General features: G+C 36.1%; 1 protein-coding gene across 1 annotated transcript in view; it reads right to left on the bottom strand.

The window, feature by feature from the left end:
* The window catches only part of LOC111058468 (lachesin-like), a 221,684-nt gene that overhangs the window by 59,885 nt on the left and 142,307 nt on the right, over window positions 1–19,492 (bottom strand). The window contains exon 5 of the mRNA XM_039420762.1: window positions 5,871–5,999. Coding sequence (XP_039276696.1) covers window positions 5,871–5,999 — 129 coding nt within the window. The remainder of the gene's footprint in view (window positions 1–5,870; window positions 6,000–19,492) is intronic.

Here is a 19,492-nt window from a genome sequence, read left to right as displayed (position 1 = left end):
TTTAAATTCAAATATAAATATACATATATCAGTGAACTTTATTTCTACTTAACAGTTGAGTTTACTTATCAGTTTATTACACTGTTAAATTTACTCACATAATGTACTTAACAGTTGAAATTATCTTGAGATTAATTAATTAATTGTTGGCTCAGCTCTCAAAAATCTAAAAAGTGTTATAATATATAATCAACCTCAACTTACATACAAAAAATAGAACAGAATGAACTACAACAATACAATACATTAATAATGAGTTACATTATGTTACATCTAAAGTGTAATTATTCAACCAAATCTTTGAATTTCTTTTCAACAGGCGCATATTAACAAACTCAGCACGATTATCTGGTAAATCATTGGAAGTTCTTGGTACAATGTGGATTAAGGTGTTTCTGGCTGAATTATTCGAAGTAAATGGTACAACAGACCTCTTATTCCTAAAATCATATCGATTAGTAAACAGACAATCGACGAAAGTAAACAGAAAAATGGAACGATATTGTCAGTTCCACATAATTTATTTGAAGATAATGTCAGTTCCACCACTGAAGATGATGCCTTAGTGCATTGAAACTTGAGTTTGGCTCAAATAGATTGTGTGGAACTGGTAATATCGTTTTCATTCCACCTTAATATGTAGAAATTCCACAATATTCATAGTGTGAATAATATAATATCTCTAATCATGCTATTTGAAGCTAAGCTATACTTCATGCAATTCTTCTACAGACTTAGAGGAATTTGCGGCGCAGAGAAATGGAGGGAGATAAGCTAATTGCAGTGATGGATTGAGTCATAGGTGGAAGCGTAGTTGTCAATTTGTCGAATAGAGTCAGGCGAGACTGTGATTGCAGAGAGGAAACTTCCTAAGTTCAACATGAGCACTCAAATACTCACTGGAAATTAGAGACCGATAGCCGGAAAACAACGGCAACATAGCAGCTGTTGTATCCCTACCTCTGTATGCCTTCTCTGCTGCGCATGTCCATCCCAAGTCGGAAGTTAATTTGAACAAAGTATAGGAGGGTCGAAATATACATGGCCCCACATGAGTATTTTACTTCGCTGGCCAATGAGATAGACAGATAACTGCCTTATAGACGATTCAAGGAAGGGTTATAAAGAGAAAAGTTTGGAAGACAATTTTTGCCGCTCATCGTGGGTTTGCAGAGCATTAAATACTCTTCATTTCAATGAATTATTTCACTATCTCATGTTCTCGTTCCATTGCTATAGCAGCGTTTCTTTGGGGGTGAAATGTTCACTTTTGCAACAAGTGTCAACTAAGCGGATTCTATTATAATGAGATTCACTAATCATTGTTGAAGGTGGGTTATGTAGCCCTTTATTAATTAGAAGTATGGGCTCTTAGTGGTGAAGTATTTATATATCAATAGTATAAAATACCATTAATATTGATATTAAGTATATAAAAAAGTAAATTCGTATGGCTTTTGTTGGTGGGGAGTCCCTTGCGGGAAGGTCCCACCGCCTGAATATATTATTTAAGCCGTCAATGGGTCTTACGACTGTCATACTTCAGCAGGAACCGACAGTCCAACGTGTCCAACGGATAACATGGGAGTGATCTGTTTAAAAAAACTTTTGGTAAAGAGAGTGTTTGAACCCGATTTATGCTGCTACGCAAGCACTCTATCCTCTAGACCACGGATCATTCCGTGATGGTTTATATTAATCTAGTATGTGCTTTTAAAGCAAAAGTATGGTTTTAAAAGGTATAGAACATTCAAACGCTCATACTCTTGGATAGTTTCATGTTAATTTCAAATCATCTTCTATCGATGACAATATGACGATAATCTATTATTATGGGAATTGAACCCACGGTATATAATGAATCCACCATGGAGTTTTAACAATAACTTCCATGTAGGTCTTGACATCTATCTACATAGATTGTCATGAATGAAGCCTGCTTTGGACGGACTAACAATAAAACAGCATGCCTCATTATTTCAAAGGACTCTTGTTTCAAAATTGTTAACGGACAATCTCATGTTTCATTCTCTTCCATTGAATCTTCAAGACTGAAGAGTTCCATTGAGAATGGGTGTTGGAGAGTTGAAACTATGCTGTGTTATAATAGAATCAAGACTATTTGATAATAATTTTTTTCTGTTTCTACAATCATCGTCGTCGTCGTCTTCCTACAAGGATTAGGCAATTTGCCTGTTCCGACTTCAAACTCACCATCACATCCATCTTTTACGAGGTCTGCCCACACTTCTCCTTCCAACCGGGTTATACAACATGACTGCCCTGGGAATCCTGTCGCTCTCCATCCTTTCAACATGCTCTTCCCAGTTTTGCCGATTTCCTTCAATCCTCTGCCATATGGAGATTATGTTGAGCTCACTTCTAATACCAACATTATGAAGCCTATCTTCCCTTGTGCAATCTTATACTGCTCTTAAAAACCTCATTCCGGCAGCTTGTAACCTACTCTATTCTTTCTTCCTAGGTATCCAAGATTCAGAGCCATATAAGAGCGTTGGAATAGCCATAACCTTATAGAATTTAAGTTTTGTCTCTCTCCTGGCTCTGTTTCTCAAAGTCCTATTTATTGTTCCACAAATGGATTGGAATCTATTCAATTTTACACTCAAGTCTTGGTCCATTCCATAGGTTATATCACAACCCAAATACTTGAAGTGTGATACTTTTTCCAGGACTTTATTATCGAGGACTATTTTAGATCTCAATGAATATTTTCCCTGGAAAGCCATCACCTTCGTTTTGCTGTATAAGATCCTCATGCCATACTCAGGACTGAGGAGATTCAGATGGTGTAATGCTCTGTGCAGATCATCCTCAGTTTCTTGCAATATTACCTGGTCATCAGCGAACCACAGTGAACTGAGAATCATTGTAGGAGATATCTGGATGCCTCCTTGTATCTTATTCTTCAATCATATTGACTGAAATATTTCATATTCTCAAAATTCACACTGAAATTTAACAAAAGCGAAAAGAGATGTATCATCTTTTCTATTGAGGAGAGAGTTCTCCATTGAGAAGAATATGGTATATGGGAATGGAGGCAGACTGGAAGAACCCCTGAACGTATCAGTCGTTGAAAATCTCAACCTGTGAAAAACAGGTAGCGATTCAGAAGCGCAGCATTGTTGGATTGATCGCTTCAACCCGGTATTTGGAATCACAATAATTCGACGTATTTGCACTACACTTGGACCAGTGAAAAATGATAGAGCAAGTGGATGAGATGCGGTGTAGTAAATGGTAGAAATTGGGATGCGGTCGATCTGAAAAAAGCGAAAAAATGAAAACCGCGTGGACATAATTTGTCTCGTTGGATTTCGAGAATCATTCGATTGTCGTTCGACATTTTATTTTGAATGGAGACCGCAAATTCAGTGGCGTGAGCGACGAGCGGCCCGAGTGGAATGCTCACCAAAACAAAGGCGCGCCATTTTTCATATTTTTCGTTATTCTGTAGCGTGTTTTCGAGTTTCCCTCTCAGGCTTGACAATTATTACACCGAACGCCACTTGATTTTATTTGCTGAATCACTTTGACTATTCAATATTATTCGTGTGTAAAAACTCAATTCCGAACCGAGTTCATTTCAATTCAACGGTTAGGCAAATCAGAATCGGCATCTCCATTCACCATCATCATTTTTCATATTATCAAATGGAACAATCACTATTCGTCTGTTGTCCAATGTACAGTGCAGTGGTCTAAACTCTTGAAAATTTCCTCTTTCCTCATCATGACAGCTCAGAAATTGTAAGTGTTATTTGAAACACCATTTTTCATAAATTATCAAAAGAAAACAATCTGTATTCGTCCGCTGTCTAATGTACAGTGCAGTGGTCTGAACTCTTGGAAATTTCCTCTTTCCTCATCATGACAGCTCAGAAATTGTAGGTGTTATTTGAAACACCATTCTCCATAAATTGTCAAATGAGAACAATCTCTATTCGTCCGTTGTCTAATGTACAGTGCAGGGGTATGAATTCTTGAAAATTTCCTCTGTCCATTTCCTCATCATGATAACTCAGAAATTGTAGGTGTTATTTGAAGCAGATATGGAGCGACCATTATCATTATTCCAAGGTATAATATTAAGTACAGTGATCTGAACTCAAGGAAATTTATCTGTTCATTTCCCCATCATGACAGCTTAGTCATTGAAGGTGTTATTTAAATGTCATATGAAGCAACCATTGCTATTTCCCTGTTGGATGATATCCGGTGCAGTGATATAAACTCTTGAAAATTTCCTCTGTCCATTTTCCCATCATGACAACTCAAAAAATTGTAGGTGTTATTTGAATGTCATATGAATCAACCATTGCTATTCTCCGGTTGGATAATGTTCGGTGCAGTGATCTGAACTCTTGAAAATTTCCCACGTCCATTTCCCCATCATGACAACTCAAAAAATTGTAGGTGTTATTTGAAGCAGATAAAGAGAATAATGATAATGAGAAGCAATCATTATCATTATTCTAAGGTTATTTGGTACAGTGATCTGAACTCAAGAAAATTTCTCTGTCCAATTCCCCCATCATGACAACTCAGAAATTGTAGGTGTTGTTTGAAGCTCATATGAAGCTACCAACGAGAGCATATTATAGATCTCAAATCATTATAGTAAAGTCCACGTTATAATGTGTGATTTTGAGGTGTGTTTCTCCAGGGAACAAGCAGTATCGGTTGTGGATTTCTTGTGATTTGCAGCTTCAATATAACATAGGTTTGATTAATATTGGTGTTTCTATCCTTGTCTATCAAGGTTTGCAATGATCTCAAATCATTATAGTAAAGTCTACGTTTAATGTGTGATTTTGTGGTGTGCTTTTCCAGTAAACATACTATATTAGCTGTGAATTTTTTGTGATTTGCCGCTTCAATATAACATAGGTTTAATTAAAATTGGTGTTTCTATCCTTGTCTATCAAGGTTTGCATGAGAATTGAAAGAGACAGATAATCTATTTATCCTGTTTGGTAAGCAATTGCATAAGATATCTAAATCCTCTTATTTTTTGCGGATAATGTTCTTTTCGCTTATTCATGGGTACTGGGAAGTGCAAGGGTGAGTTATGAGATGATCAAACGTCCATTCTTATTCGATGGGATTCGAACCCGCGACCAGATAACACTAGCAGACTGAAGAATGCAACGCCTTAGTTAACTCGGCTATCTGGCCGGCAGATATTATCTCCACGATTTATATATTATCTTTACGATAGTATAAATATCCTCTACGAGTTATATGTCGGACGTTATTATTATTAAGGTGTCAAGAGACAAATAATAATGTTTTTTGTTAAGTATTCAGTGCCCAGTGCATAGATGCATTGCAGGTTGCCTAAACTGACCCTGAATTCGATGGAGTACACCGCCATTTTAATATCACGCAGCAGTTCTGTCAACACCGAAATATACAATACACCGAACAACCGATTAACACCAACATTAAGTTGGCTCTCCACTAAAATATTTTTGACATCTCTCAACGCCATCGTTTTGAGCTGATTTGAGCAACTTTTATTTTGTTTTGAGCACCCACCGTTTTCAAGATATGATGTCTCAAAAATTGGAGAGCCAACTCAATGCCAGCTCTCCACATTTCGAAATCGAAAAAGTAAAGACGCCATCGTTTTGAGCTCGTTTTGAGCTGATTTGAGCAACTTTTATTCCGTTTTGAGCACCCACCGTTTTCGAGAAATGACGTTTCAAAAATTGGAGAATACACGGTACAACACCGAACCGAGTAATAATCAAATGGATTTCTAGACTTTTATTATTTATGTGTAATTGTTTGGCAAGTGATTATTCAAATTTTGCGAAAAATATTTTCTAATCAATACTTACAATGAACGTTGACAAGTATCCTTTTGCTGACTGTTGGCGGGATACTGTTGGATGCGATGCAAAGGTAAGCTCCCATTTCTGATCTTGTAATCTTGGACAGCTTCAAGATCTCTCCTTCGAATAGAGGTACTGAAAAACAGATTAGATGATTATTAGTCAACACATTGACTATAAATTGAGAAAACCATCAACATAATAAAGTAAAGTGTAAAGTTTTTAGCTCAGAAATGTATAGTTTCATTCAAAATTTAGACTTTTTGAATACGGTAATTATTAGGTTACTGTTCTAGATTTTTTGATTCTAGACTCCAATAGTATCTATTTGATTCTAAATTTGCTCGTTTATCAGAATATTGAAGAGCGTAACTTGTATTTTGAAAGGTGGAAGTGACATAACCAACATTTTGATTTGGACAGTATAGTATAAATTGGAAATTGGACAGTTTTGGGCGAGAGCCTGTCGTGCCTTTCCTCATGTTAAGTATTTGTACACAATGTGATAAATAATCTTGTCTCAATCAGACAATCATGAGGATAACAAAGTTGTATAATTCTAAAAAGAAACTGGAGGATCTGAACAAAGGCTATCAGTATCATGATACTTATAATCCAATAGAATTCAAAATATAGAGATGAATCTTTCAAATAATTCTGTTGCACAATTGAATCCGTAGATGATAAGGTTGAAGAATTGGTGGGAGGATGAATAGAACACACTAAAGCTCTCAAAGAGAGAGGATAATATATCGACGATCCATTCTACATGTACTCGTTTAATATATAGATCGAAATACATAAAATAGATATTTACATACAAGAAGCTCTTGTAAAAAATACATTTCTTATATCTTCAGTGGGCTGTGGAGCAATAATCTGCATTTTTATGTTCCTTTTTTTTAAGAGATCGCTACAACTGCTCTTCTCGGCCCGTACTTAATCATTATTTTTCCCAAGTTCTACGACTTTCTTCTCCTCCTCGCATTTGCATTAAAGTATAACTCACGAAAATAGTTACTATTTTCCCTCTTCTCGGGTTCTAGTATCGTTCTCTCTTGCAACAAAGAGGGGAAAGAGGGAAAAATTATTGTGGGATGTCGGATGTCACACGACTTTCCACTTGACTAGTTCAAAATAGTACCTATCAACTGATGATAAAAACACCTTTAGGATCTCTCTCTTGATAGAGAATACTTGGAAGAACACTAGGGAACTATCAAAATTTATTTATTTTCCTTATTCTGCAAGAATAATGCAATCATCAATTCTATCTCACATTATCTATTTGTCTTTGTTAATTGTTGAATTTCTCCGTATTGAATGTTGTGAAATGGCTTTCATGCTCATATTCGGATATTTGAGCTTAATTTGTTTTGGCCAATGTCAGTATAGCTCAACCTCATTGGTCCACAGCTGATGGCCAATAGTAGGGCTCCACTCACGTTATAATATTCTGGTGCTCATTGTTTAAGCTTTCACTTTCTGTGTAGTTGAAAAGTTGATATAGTGGTAATTATTCATTGTAAGCATACATTAACCAATAGTTTTTCTATTTACATATTTGTTCTATTATATTTTACTTGTTTTTTCGGCTCTTATTTCGTACTGAAAGTAAATTTTGTTATCATGGCGAGTCTGTTGCTTATGCCACCATTATGTGACACCGTTGAGTGGGAGGAGACTGTCTAGCTGGGCCAATGGCAGGCGTTCATGCCCTTGACCAATAGCAGTACTCGCCTACTAGTATGAATTCTGCTGCTCTTTTATTTAGTTTTAGGACAATGGTGTAACAACCAAAACCGTTCTCTCTAACTGTCAATAAATCTGTGGTTTTTGTCAATTTCTCAGCATTTTAATTTAATTTAAGCTTGCAGTTCACAAGTGATTGATAATGGTGTAACACTGGAATAAGTATCTCAAGTTGCTTCAATGAATCAGAGGTTTTGATAGTATCAAGTCGTTTAAATTAATGTGGATATCTACCATAACACGACCATCACAGAATTTCAAGCTATAATCTCTGCGAGAATATTCGATCATCACTGGAGAACCAAACAGTTCTCAATCAGTTAACAACTCAGTTATCACTGGGACAAGAATCAAGCTCATCAAAGTCTCCCATTAGTGATTGATATATTACTTAAGCCCTATTTGACCTCTATTGCTTGAATAATCTTATAGGAAACCAGTTATAAATCAGTCAGCAATCCAGTATGTTATCATTGGGTGAATAGCCACTCATCAATTTGGTTCAGAATATCAGAAAATATTCCAAGAATTCAATTGTGGTTGATATATCACTTGAGCCATAGTGATTCACTTTAGTGATAAAATTATATCGATTTATCAAATTGATTGATCATTGTTCAAGTGATTTAGTATGAATCATCACCACTCAAGGTCATCCAAGGTCATTGAGGTTCAGGATATCAGTGAATATGAAATCAACTTGAAGTAGTTCAGGAGTGATTGATCGATAGAGCACTTAAGTCCTAGTTGAACCTCTGTTGCTAGAGTGGTATGCTAGGAAATCAGTTAACAATCAAGTTATATCTGAGAAAATAATGATTGTTGAAGGTCATCCAGGTTACATGGGAGTTCAAGATATCAGAAAATTTTCACGTTATTCAAGAATGATTCTATCACTCCTAGCCATGAATCTCTGTTGCTTGAGTGATCCAGCATAAACTATCACTTCCCAAGGTCATCCAAGTTGCATTGAGGTTCAGGATATCAGTGAATATGAGATCAACTTGGAGTAGTTCAGAAGTGACTGATAGATCACTCAAGTCCATGTTGAACCTCTGTTGTAGAGTGGTATGCTAGGATATCAGTTATCAATCAGTTAACAATCGAGTTGAACTTGAAGCAGTTCCGAAGTGATTGATAGATCTCTCAAGTCCTAGTTGAACCTCTGTTGCTAGAGTGGTATGCTAGGATATCAGTTATTAATCAGTTAACAATCAAGTTATATCCGAGAAAATAATCACTGTTTAATGTCATATAAGTTCCATTTTGTTTCAGGAAATCAAAAAAATATCAACTTCAAGTCGTTCAGGATCAGGATTGGTCTACTACTTGATCCCTAGCTGAACCTATGCCGCTCGAATGATCTGCTAGAATCAGTCAAAAATATAGGTATCTTCGTGAGGAAAATCACTTCTCAAGGTCATTAAGTGGCATCGGGGTTCAGGATATCAGGATGGATCCCAAGTCGTTTAGAAGGGATTGATGTATCACTTGAATCTCTGTTACTTGAGTGAATTTGCAAGAAATATGTAGAGCGCTCTCCAGTTCAGAGCGATGCCGCTAGTCGCTAGCAGTCGCAGCCACTGGCGGGAATGCATAGCACACTACAAGCTACCACCACCGCCAACTAATGCACCGTTTCTTGAAGGGGTAATCCATTATTCAAGCTTCCTAACGAGGGCCAAACCGCTCTTTCTAATTACTGACTCAACTTGCGCCTACTTCCTTCCGGTTCCCCTCCGATTATTGCACTGAGCTTCCTCCCCTCCCCTACCCTAACCATCTCCTCCTACAACCCCCACCCCTCCTAAAACCACCAGTTGTCTCCTCAGTCGAAGAAGAAGTTTTCCAGCACCAATTTCGGTCGCGAATGCTATTTACGACTGGAAATATGCGAAACTCAAAACGAGCTTGTCGGATTAACACTTTTGCTTCTCCCGAGTAGACGATACGAATAAGCGGAAACATTGGACTGAACCCCTTCAGAAGACAATCGTTCCGCAGAGAAAATTGGTTGTTTTGGTGATCATATTTATTCTGGTGTCTTGATTTGATATTTCTTCTTGGGATATGGTTGGGAATTTAGAAAAATCGATGCAAAATAACGGAGAAATGTGCACTACATGAAACAAGCGGTTCAATTCAACGATCAATGAATATTATTACCAGAACTCTTAAAATGTGCATACATTGACAATGAACAAACATTTTTTAACATTATTAGAATGTACACTTTATGAAACAATCGGTTCAGTTCAACGATAAATGAATATTACCACCAGAAAATTATTAAGCAGAAACATTGAACTGAAATCTCTCCAGGACAATAATTTTGCAGAAAAAATAGGTTCGTCTTGTGGTCGTTCATTCAAGGCCCTTGATTTGATATTTCCGCTTGAGATTCAGTGTAGAATTCAGAAAAACGAATGGAAAATAACAAAGAGATTTCAACTCTATGGAACAAACGGATCAATTCAAATATCAATGGATATTATTATCAGAATATTGGAACTGAATAATTGAATAGCATTAAATAGAATAAGAATATATAAAATAGTATAAAGCAGGATGATTGAACTAAAATCCCTCCAAGCCACTAATTTCGTAGAGAACATTGGTTCTTCTTGTAATCATTCATTCTAGGCACTTGATTTGATATTTGTTCTTGGGTTGCAGTTGAGAATTCACATATATTTTGATCAGAAATGACGATATAGTTATATAGCCTTCATGGAACAATGATCTCTGCTCATCATTTCATAAATATCATTACCATCATTCAATTCTATTGGCATAGTCATCAAGTAGTCTTTTTATGACGAGTAGAAAAATATTATTTTCAAAAATATGTTGATTTTATTCCCAGTAGGCTATAATAGAAATGAGGAATGAGAAAGAAATATAGACCTCATGAAAAAATTGGTTAATCTCATTGATCAATCAATATGATTACCATCATTTAATTCAATTGACATAGTTTCCAAGTAGACGAGTAGCCTATTTATTGGAAAATAATGTTTCAAAAATCTGTTGATTTGAGTTTTTCAAGTCCATTTTCAGATCTTCTTGTTTGGAATCATAACTAGCTGCTGGCTGCTGTCATGCTAGATATATCTATCAACTATCTAGAAATCCGGGTTTTGCTAGTCGTGGTGACAACGTGTCCACCAACTTTGTCATTCACGATAAACGTGGATAAATTTTCGTAACTTTGTGTAACTCCAAACCTAACGACCGGTGAAATACCATGTGAGCACTACAAGCTCTTTCCTTGCAGAGACTTCAGAAAGACACAAGCGTTATGAGAGAACAATATATTTTTCATTTTTGATATTTCAAGTGTGAGATCTCTTTTATTTTCTCTATCGGATTTTTTGAAAGAATACTTCGAGTTCTGAAATTGTTCAACACATGTCTCTTCACAAACATTATCCAGTAACATTAACGAAAGTCGCTGTACAAATTTTCACGTTGGGAAAATAGTTAGTTTCTCCTCAAAGAATACTCCGGGTTCTAGATTGTTTGACAGGAGCCTTCTCACACACATTGTCCAGTCACATTAACACAAGCCACTGTGCAAGTTTCCACGTTAGGAAAAATAGTTATTTTCTCATGGCAAAAAAGAATATTTTTCTTGAAGAATACTCCGGATTCTGAATTGTTCAACACAAGTCACTTGACACACATTATTAAGTCACATCAACACAAGTCACTGTGCAAGTTTTTACGTGAGAAACCAGTTATTTTTCCATGCCAGAAAGGAACTATGCAATTCGATTTCTGAACTGTGATTCACGATTCAAGGTGTAAGGAACGGGTAAGGTGTTTACTGGAACTCTTGGAAGAATGCCAGTCAGGAGAATAATTCTTCAACAACTTCCAGCCGATGAATACGCGCAAAAACGTACTCTTTCAAGAGATACCCGAGTCGTTAATCTTCGGATTCAAGTGCACTCTGAACTGCTGAATAAATTCTTATCCTCAGTATCACTGAGCGGACTTTCAGAGAATATTTTATGAGAGGAAACGTGCATTTTTGTCAGTTCTTCACGCACGGACTATGTGGTGTATTGTTGGACAAAAAAAAAATCAATATTGATACTATAATATAATCTCTATTCCATGATGTCTCAAGTTGAGTTGAGTTGTTGATGTCTCAACATTGATTGATTTGTGGTGGGATAAAGTAATATGAAGAGGAATAATATTCCGATGATAATGAGGAGATAGATGAATTATATGTAATACTAGCCGTCGGGCTCGCTTCGCTCGCCATATCCGTCAAGGATATGGCGACCCACGACTGGATCATCCAAGAATGAGGTCAGCAGACTCGCTTCGCTCGCCTGCATTTTCCATTTGAGCATTTTTATCATATGTTAGGACGATCCAGTCGGGGGTTCAGACTAAACGTCTGGCTAAACGGATATGACGAGCGAAGCGAGCCTGACGGCTAGTTATATATTATTCCCAGGAATAGCTCTGATTGAAGTAGCAGTGCCCAATCAATTTTTCCGCAATAAATGCATTTCAATCTTCAACTAGGTGCCAACCTAACAAAGTCAACTCAACTTAATGCCAACCTGACAAAATTATTAATTCAGTTACCAGTCAACAACTGTTTCGAAGAGGTACTCTCTCTAGATTATAGTTCTATATTAACATATGATATGGAAATCTTTCAATTATAATTAAGAGAATAAGAAAAATATATATGCTAAAAGACGAACTTTAAACCCTTAAAAACCACCCTTAGAGTTAAAATATTGCCAAAAGATTTCTTAGTGCGCCTCTAAAGGGTCAACTGAACATACCTACCAAATTTGAACGTTTTTGGTCCGGTAGATTTTTAGTTCTGCGAGTGAGTCAGTCAGTCAGTGAGTGAGTGCCATTTCGCTTTTATATACATAGATGAGAATAATAATACTCTTCAATGTTTGTTTCCATTACGAACTGCAGGTAATAATCACTTTCGAACAAATTACGAATGTATTTCATTATTCTTATTTTTACAAGAAACACTGATTGGAAGAGAAAAACTAGGGATACTCCTTGCACTATTTCTCTCCAAATTTCAGATAATAATTTAAAAGTGATATTTATGAGAGTGAAAGTGTTGGCGGAGCCAACCTCCGCCATGGAGACGGTACATGAAGAAGAAGAAGTCGTATTTTAATTGTTCAAAAGTGATGAATAATAATGATATATGGAATATGTAGAGATTAATGAAAATTCTGAATAATTTTCTTTGAATTTTGAAGTAGAGTGAATGACCACAGTATAGTGGAAGATTTGAACAAGATTTTTCCGAGTACCAAACGTATCCCGATGCTATTATGACCACCTCAATGACCGTGTTGATCGAGCTATCCCAATCCGAGGTGCTATGAAATATTCATCAGGGCCACAATCAATGTTATTTACAGTGACGTTTGAGAATGAGCCGTTGCTCATGAATGCATCAAATGTTTACGTGATTTCAAAACATGCTTTTGAGAAAATACTCGGCCAGTGGATGGTGTTGAGTCCAGTGGGTTCGCGATTAGGCCCTCGAGGCGAGGGATCGTTGCTTTAGTATTCATTAAACTCAGCGAGGTGGTTTATAACTAATTAATAGCAACAGGCAACAGTCACCTTCGCTTCACTTTGCATCTAATTATCACCCCTCCCGAGCACCATCATACTGTCTCTCTCCAGCACAGACAACTCTCTTATCTCCCTTCTCACTCTACATCCCTTCAGGCGCTCTTCATCGTAGCTTATAACTGAGCTGCCTTGCTCATCCCACTCATCTCAATCTTTTGTCTGTTATCAAACACTGTGCGTGTCCTATCAGATGTCACGTTGTGATGACAATCATTGTACTCCTTTCAGTACAAATTATCTGACGATAATTTGAAATTTTGTGTTACTAAACGTTTTTTTAATCAGCATTCATTAGGAAACTATGAAGAGTCGATTATTCTCTCAAATAATTTGTGATGAAGATTATGGAATTTTATACGAGACCAAAAATTTCTCAGACGATATATGACCTTATCGACTTTCATCATGTTCGAGTGCCGGTTACACAAAAACCGGTTGAGTTCTAATCATGATTAATTCCATGAAAACCAATAAGAGAAACCGTCTTTTTGAAAAAGCCTTCAAGATTGGTTCTCGAGAAATTGATCACGGTGAAAATTCAACCGGATTTTGTGCAACCTGGCCTTTGAGTTTGAAAATAATTGCAAAGGAGATTGGCTCGTAAATATCGCATCAGTTGAAATCAAGACAATGAGGGACCCTGAACAAGCAGTTTGAGAAGTGGATACTTAATAAAACATGGATAATCAATTCAAAACCGAAAATACTAATAGAGGTAAAACTAAACTAATACTAATAAACCGAAAATACTAAAAGACTATAAAGGAATAATATTCCGATGATAATGAGGAGATAGATGAATTATATGTAATACTAGCCGTCGGGCTCGCTTCGCTCGCCATATCCGTCAAGGATATGGCGACCCACGACTGGATCATCCAAGAATGAGGTCAGCAGACTCGCTTCGCTCGCCTGCATTTTCCATTTGAGCATTTTTATCATATGTTAGGACGATCCAGTCGGGGGTTCAGACTAAACGTCTGGCTAAACGGATATGACGAGCGAAGCGAGCCTGACGGCTAGTTATATATTATTCCCAGGAATAGCTCTGATTGAAGTAGCAGTGCCCAATCAATTTTTCCGCAATAAATGCATTTCAATCTTCAACTAGGTGCCAACCTAACAAAGTCAACTCAACTTAATGCCAACCTGACAAAATTATTAATTCAGTTACCAGTCAACAACTGTTTCGAAGAGGTACTCTCTCTAGATTATAGTTCTATATTAACATATGATATGGAAATCTTTCAATTATAATTAAGAGAATAAGAAAAATATATATGCTAAAAGACGAACTTTAAACCCTTAAAAACCACCCTTAGAGTTAAAATATTGCCAAAAGATTTCTTAGTGCGCCTCTAAAGGGTCAACTGAACATACCTACCAAATTTGAACGTTTTTGGTCCGGTAGATTTTTAGTTCTGCGAGTGAGTCAGTCAGTCAGTGAGTGAGTGCCATTTCGCTTTTATATACATAGATGAGAATAATAATACTCTTCAATGTTTGTTTCCATTACGAACTGCAGGTAATAATCACTTTCGAACAAATTACGAATGTATTTCATTATTCTTATTTTTACAAGAAACACTGATTGGAAGAGAAAAACTAGGGATACTCCTTGCACTATTTCTCTCCAAATTTCAGATAATAATTTAAAAGTGATATTTATGAGAGTGAAAGTGTTGGCGGAGCCAACCTCCGCCATGGAGACGGTACATGAAGAAGAAGAAGTCGTATTTTAATTGTTCAAAAGTGATGAATAATAATGATATATGGAATATGTAGAGATTAATGAAAATTCTGAATAATTTTCTTTGAATTTTGAAGTAGAGTGAATGACCACAGTATAGTGGAAGATTTGAACAAGATTTTTCCGAGTACCAAACGTATCCCGATGCTATTATGACCACCTCAATGACCGTGTTGATCGAGCTATCCCAATCCGAGGTGCTATGAAATATTCATCAGGGCCACAATCAATGTTATTTACAGTGACGTTTGAGAATGAGCCGTTGCTCATGAATGCATCAAATGTTTACGTGATTTCAAAACATGCTTTTGAGAAAATACTCGGCCAGTGGATGGTGTTGAGTCCAGTGGGTTCGCGATTAGGCCCTCGAGGCGAGGGATCGTTGCTTTAGTATTCATTAAACTCAGCGAGGTGGTTTATAACTAATTAATAGCAACAGGCAACAGTCACCTTCGCTTCACTTTGCATCTAATTATCACCCCTCCCGAGCACCATCATACTGTCTCTCTCCAGCACAGACAACTCTCTTATCTCCCTTCTCACTCTACATCCCTTCAGGCGCTCTTCATCGTAGCTTATAACTGAGCTGCCTTGCTCATCCCACTCATCTCAATCTTTTGTCTGTTATCAAACACTGTGCGTGTCCTATCAGATGTCACGTTGTGATGACAATCATTGTACTCCTTTCAGTACAAATTATCTGACGATAATTTGAAATTTTGTGTTACTAAACGTTTTTTAATCAGCATTCATTAGGAAACTATGAAGAGTCGATTATTCTCTCAAATAATTTGTGATGAAGATTATGGAATTTTATACGAGACCAAAAATTTCTCAGACGATATATGACCTTATCGACTTTCATCATGTTCGAGTGCCGGTTACACAAAAACCGGTTGAGTTCTAATCATGATTAATTCCATGAAAACCAATAAGAGAAACCGTCTTTTTGAAAAAGCCTTCAAGATTGGTTCTCGAGAAATTGATCACGGTGAAAATTCAACCGGATTTTGTGCAACCTGGCCTTTGAGTTTGAAAATAATTGCAAAGGAGATTGGCTCGTAAATATCGCATCAGTTGAAATCAAGACAATGAGGGACCCTGAACAAGCAGTTTGAGAAGTGGATACTTAATAAAACATGGATAATCAATTCAAAACCGAAAATACTAATAGAGGTAAAACTAAACTAATACTAATAAACCGAAAATACTAAAAGACTATAAAGGGATAATTTACTTCAAAATTGAATTATATTATTTCAAGACAAGATAGTCATTATTCGACGAAGCATACAAATTTTTAAATCAAATTGAGTGTATTTATCCTTTCACCTTCAGTCAATTACCCTAACTAGAAAGGATAGAAGCTAATCAAGTATCACATTTGTAACAGTTTCGATGTATATTTTACAATCTATAGTAGAGTCTCTGTGAATTATCTGTGCACTTTGAGATGACAAAGACTTACTGAAATACGAATTTTCCACCCGACCTTAATCAAACATTTGATAAAAACATTAAACAAGCATTCATTATGAATTCGAAAAAAATATTGATGAAGGCATCAAGGTATTATCATTTATGTTTTGAAAGCGATGTTTTCCAATTGTTGAACAATGTCTTTGAAATGAATCAATAACTGACAATGAGGAGTAATTGAACAAGAGTACGAAGAGCAAATATAAAGAGAATATTGCAATATTTGTCGAGATCGATAACTGAGTATAAAGAGCAATTAAGTAACAATACACTGAGTTTATGATAGTATGGAGGAAAAGATTGCAATATTTGTTATATTGTCAAATTACGTGCACAATGAACGTTGATCGGTCTTTTAAAAAAGTGATGTAGAAACGGTTCTTCCCACGTTGCTGTAACGTCTCTTTCCGATTTAACGTACATTGTATCAGCTCTTGAGATGAGAAATTGGAGTGCCGTCAAGAGTCAGAGCTGAAGAGGGTTGATATCCCATCGAAAATTGACGAACTAAAAACTTGTAGAGTGATGTTGGATCAGTCATCATAAAAAGGTTACTAGAGACAAAATTTTCTGAACGGAAAGGTTCAATTTTATCGAATCCGTCGATTGATCGTAGTGACTTGTTTTCTGTTACTTGTATTGTTTCAACCTACTTCATAGATTATTGACAATAGAATTGATATAGGATAACTTACCTCTTATCCTTCCAGAGCTTGATGTACAATAATCATTATACCTTGTTTATTAAGATAGTGATTCTTAAAAGAAACTGTTTTAAGCTTATTAGAAGAAATGATTGATATGTAACTGGGACGTTTTCGACGAAATCTTAAAGTAATGAGCATGTTATCTGGCACTATTACCATAGAGAAACAATGGCATAAGTAGATATCCCATGGTATAGCGTGTTTATGTCGCAACTTTTACTGTTATCTCAAGTCGATTACTATTGTGCAACCTGGCCTTTGAGTTTGAGAATAATTGCAAAGGAGATTGGCTCGTAAATATCGCATCAGCTGAAATTAGGACAATGAGGTTTGCAAGCAATTTGAGAAGTTGGAAGAGACAGATTACATGGATAATCAATTCAAAACCGAAACTAAACTAATACTAGTAAACCGAAAATACTAAAAGACTTAAAAGGGATAATTTACTTCAAAATTGAATTATATTATTTCAAGGCAAGATAGTCATTATTCGACGAAGCATACCAATTTTTCAATCACATTGAGTGTATTTATCCTTTCACTTCCAGTCAAATACCCTAACTAGAAAGGATAGAAGCTAATCAAGTATCACATTTGTAACAGTTTCGACGTATATTTTACAATCTATAGTAGAATCTCTGTGAATTATCTGAGCACTTTGAGATGACAAGAACTTACTGAAATCAGAATTTTCTACCCGAACCTTGATCAAACATTCGATAAAAACATTAAACAAACATCCATTATGAATTCGAAAAAAATATTTATGGAGGCATCAAGGTATTATTAATTATGTTTTAAAAGCAACGTTTTCCAATTTTTGAACAATGTCTTTGAAATGAATCAATAACTGACAATGAGGAGTAATTGAGCAAGAGTACGAAGAACAAATATAAAAGAGAATATTGCAATATTTGTCGAAATCGATAACTGAGTATAAAGAGCAATTAAGTAACAATACACTGAGTTTATGTTAGTATGGAGGAAAAGATTGCAATATTTGTTATATTGTCAAATTACGTGCACAATGAACATTGATCGGTCTTTTGAAAGAGTCATGTAGAAACGGTTCTTTTCACGATGCTGTAACGTCTCTTTCCGATTTAACGTACATTGTATCAGCTCTTGAGATGAGAAATTGGAGTGCCGTCAAGAGTCAGAGCTGGAGAGGGTTGATATCCCATCGAAAATTGACGAACTAAAAAACTTGTAGAGTGATATTGGATCAGTCATCATGAAAAGGTTACTAGAGACAAAATTTTCTGAACAGAAATGCTCTATTTTACCGAATCTTTCGTGTCTTGGATTTCTGTTACTTGTATTATTTCAACATTCTTCATAGATTATTGACAATAGAATTGATATAGGATACCTCTTATCCTTCCAGAGCTCGAGGTACAAAAATCATTATAACTTGTTATCAAGATATTGATTCTTAAAAGAAACTGTTGTAAGCTTATTAGAAGAAATAATTGATATTAACTGAGACGTTTTCGACGAAATCTCAAAGTAATGAGCATGTTATCTGGCACTATTACCCTCGTCACTTGAAATTCAATTCCTATTAGTCCAGTTAAATGGTCGTTTTTCAGGAAACAGCCCCGAAAGAATTTTTCTCGACGGTTCTATATGTATTTTGGGGCGCTGAATTCGAATCTGAGATTTGCTGACACGCCAGAGGGCGGCTTCACCCCCAAAACCCCCCAAAACCCCCAACATTTCGGACTTTTTTCAATTTTCCCATTTTGTCTCGTGAACCTTGAGTTTCTCAAGAAAAATCATTCTCGAAAAAACTAAGGAAAATAAAATATCCAATAAATTGAGTCGTCACGCAGGATTTCGAAGTCCGAAATTTTGGGGGTTTTTGGGGGTTTTGGGGGTGAAGCCGCCCTCTGGCGTGTCAGCAAATTTCAGATTCGAATTCAGCGCCCCAAAATACATATAGCACCGTCGAGAAAAATTCTTTCGGGGCTGTTTCCTGAAAAACGATCATTTGACTGGACTAAAGAGTAAGATACTCTTCATAATGACAGTATTTGGTTAACATATTATGCTATCATTGAATATCACTCCACAAAGCCAATGGCGCTCTTATTTTCTTGCTCTGCAACGTTGCCATATTGTTTTCAACAATGTGGGAATATAGGAATAAATTAACAGGATATTTAATCTTTATTATAAAAAGTCATTCCATGATCATTAGAGAATATATATTTTCCTGACAAATGTAATATAAATTGATTATTTTCAACGGGAATGAACAGTTTGTATAGCATCAGATAGGTCTACACCGG

This window comes from Nilaparvata lugens, chromosome 2 (assembly GCF_014356525.2).
Source record: "Nilaparvata lugens isolate BPH chromosome 2, ASM1435652v1, whole genome shotgun sequence".
Lineage (NCBI taxonomy): Eukaryota > Metazoa > Arthropoda > Insecta > Hemiptera > Delphacidae > Nilaparvata > Nilaparvata lugens.
The sequence above is the reverse complement of the archived record's forward strand: the minus strand, read 5'-3'. Positions and strand labels throughout refer to the sequence as shown.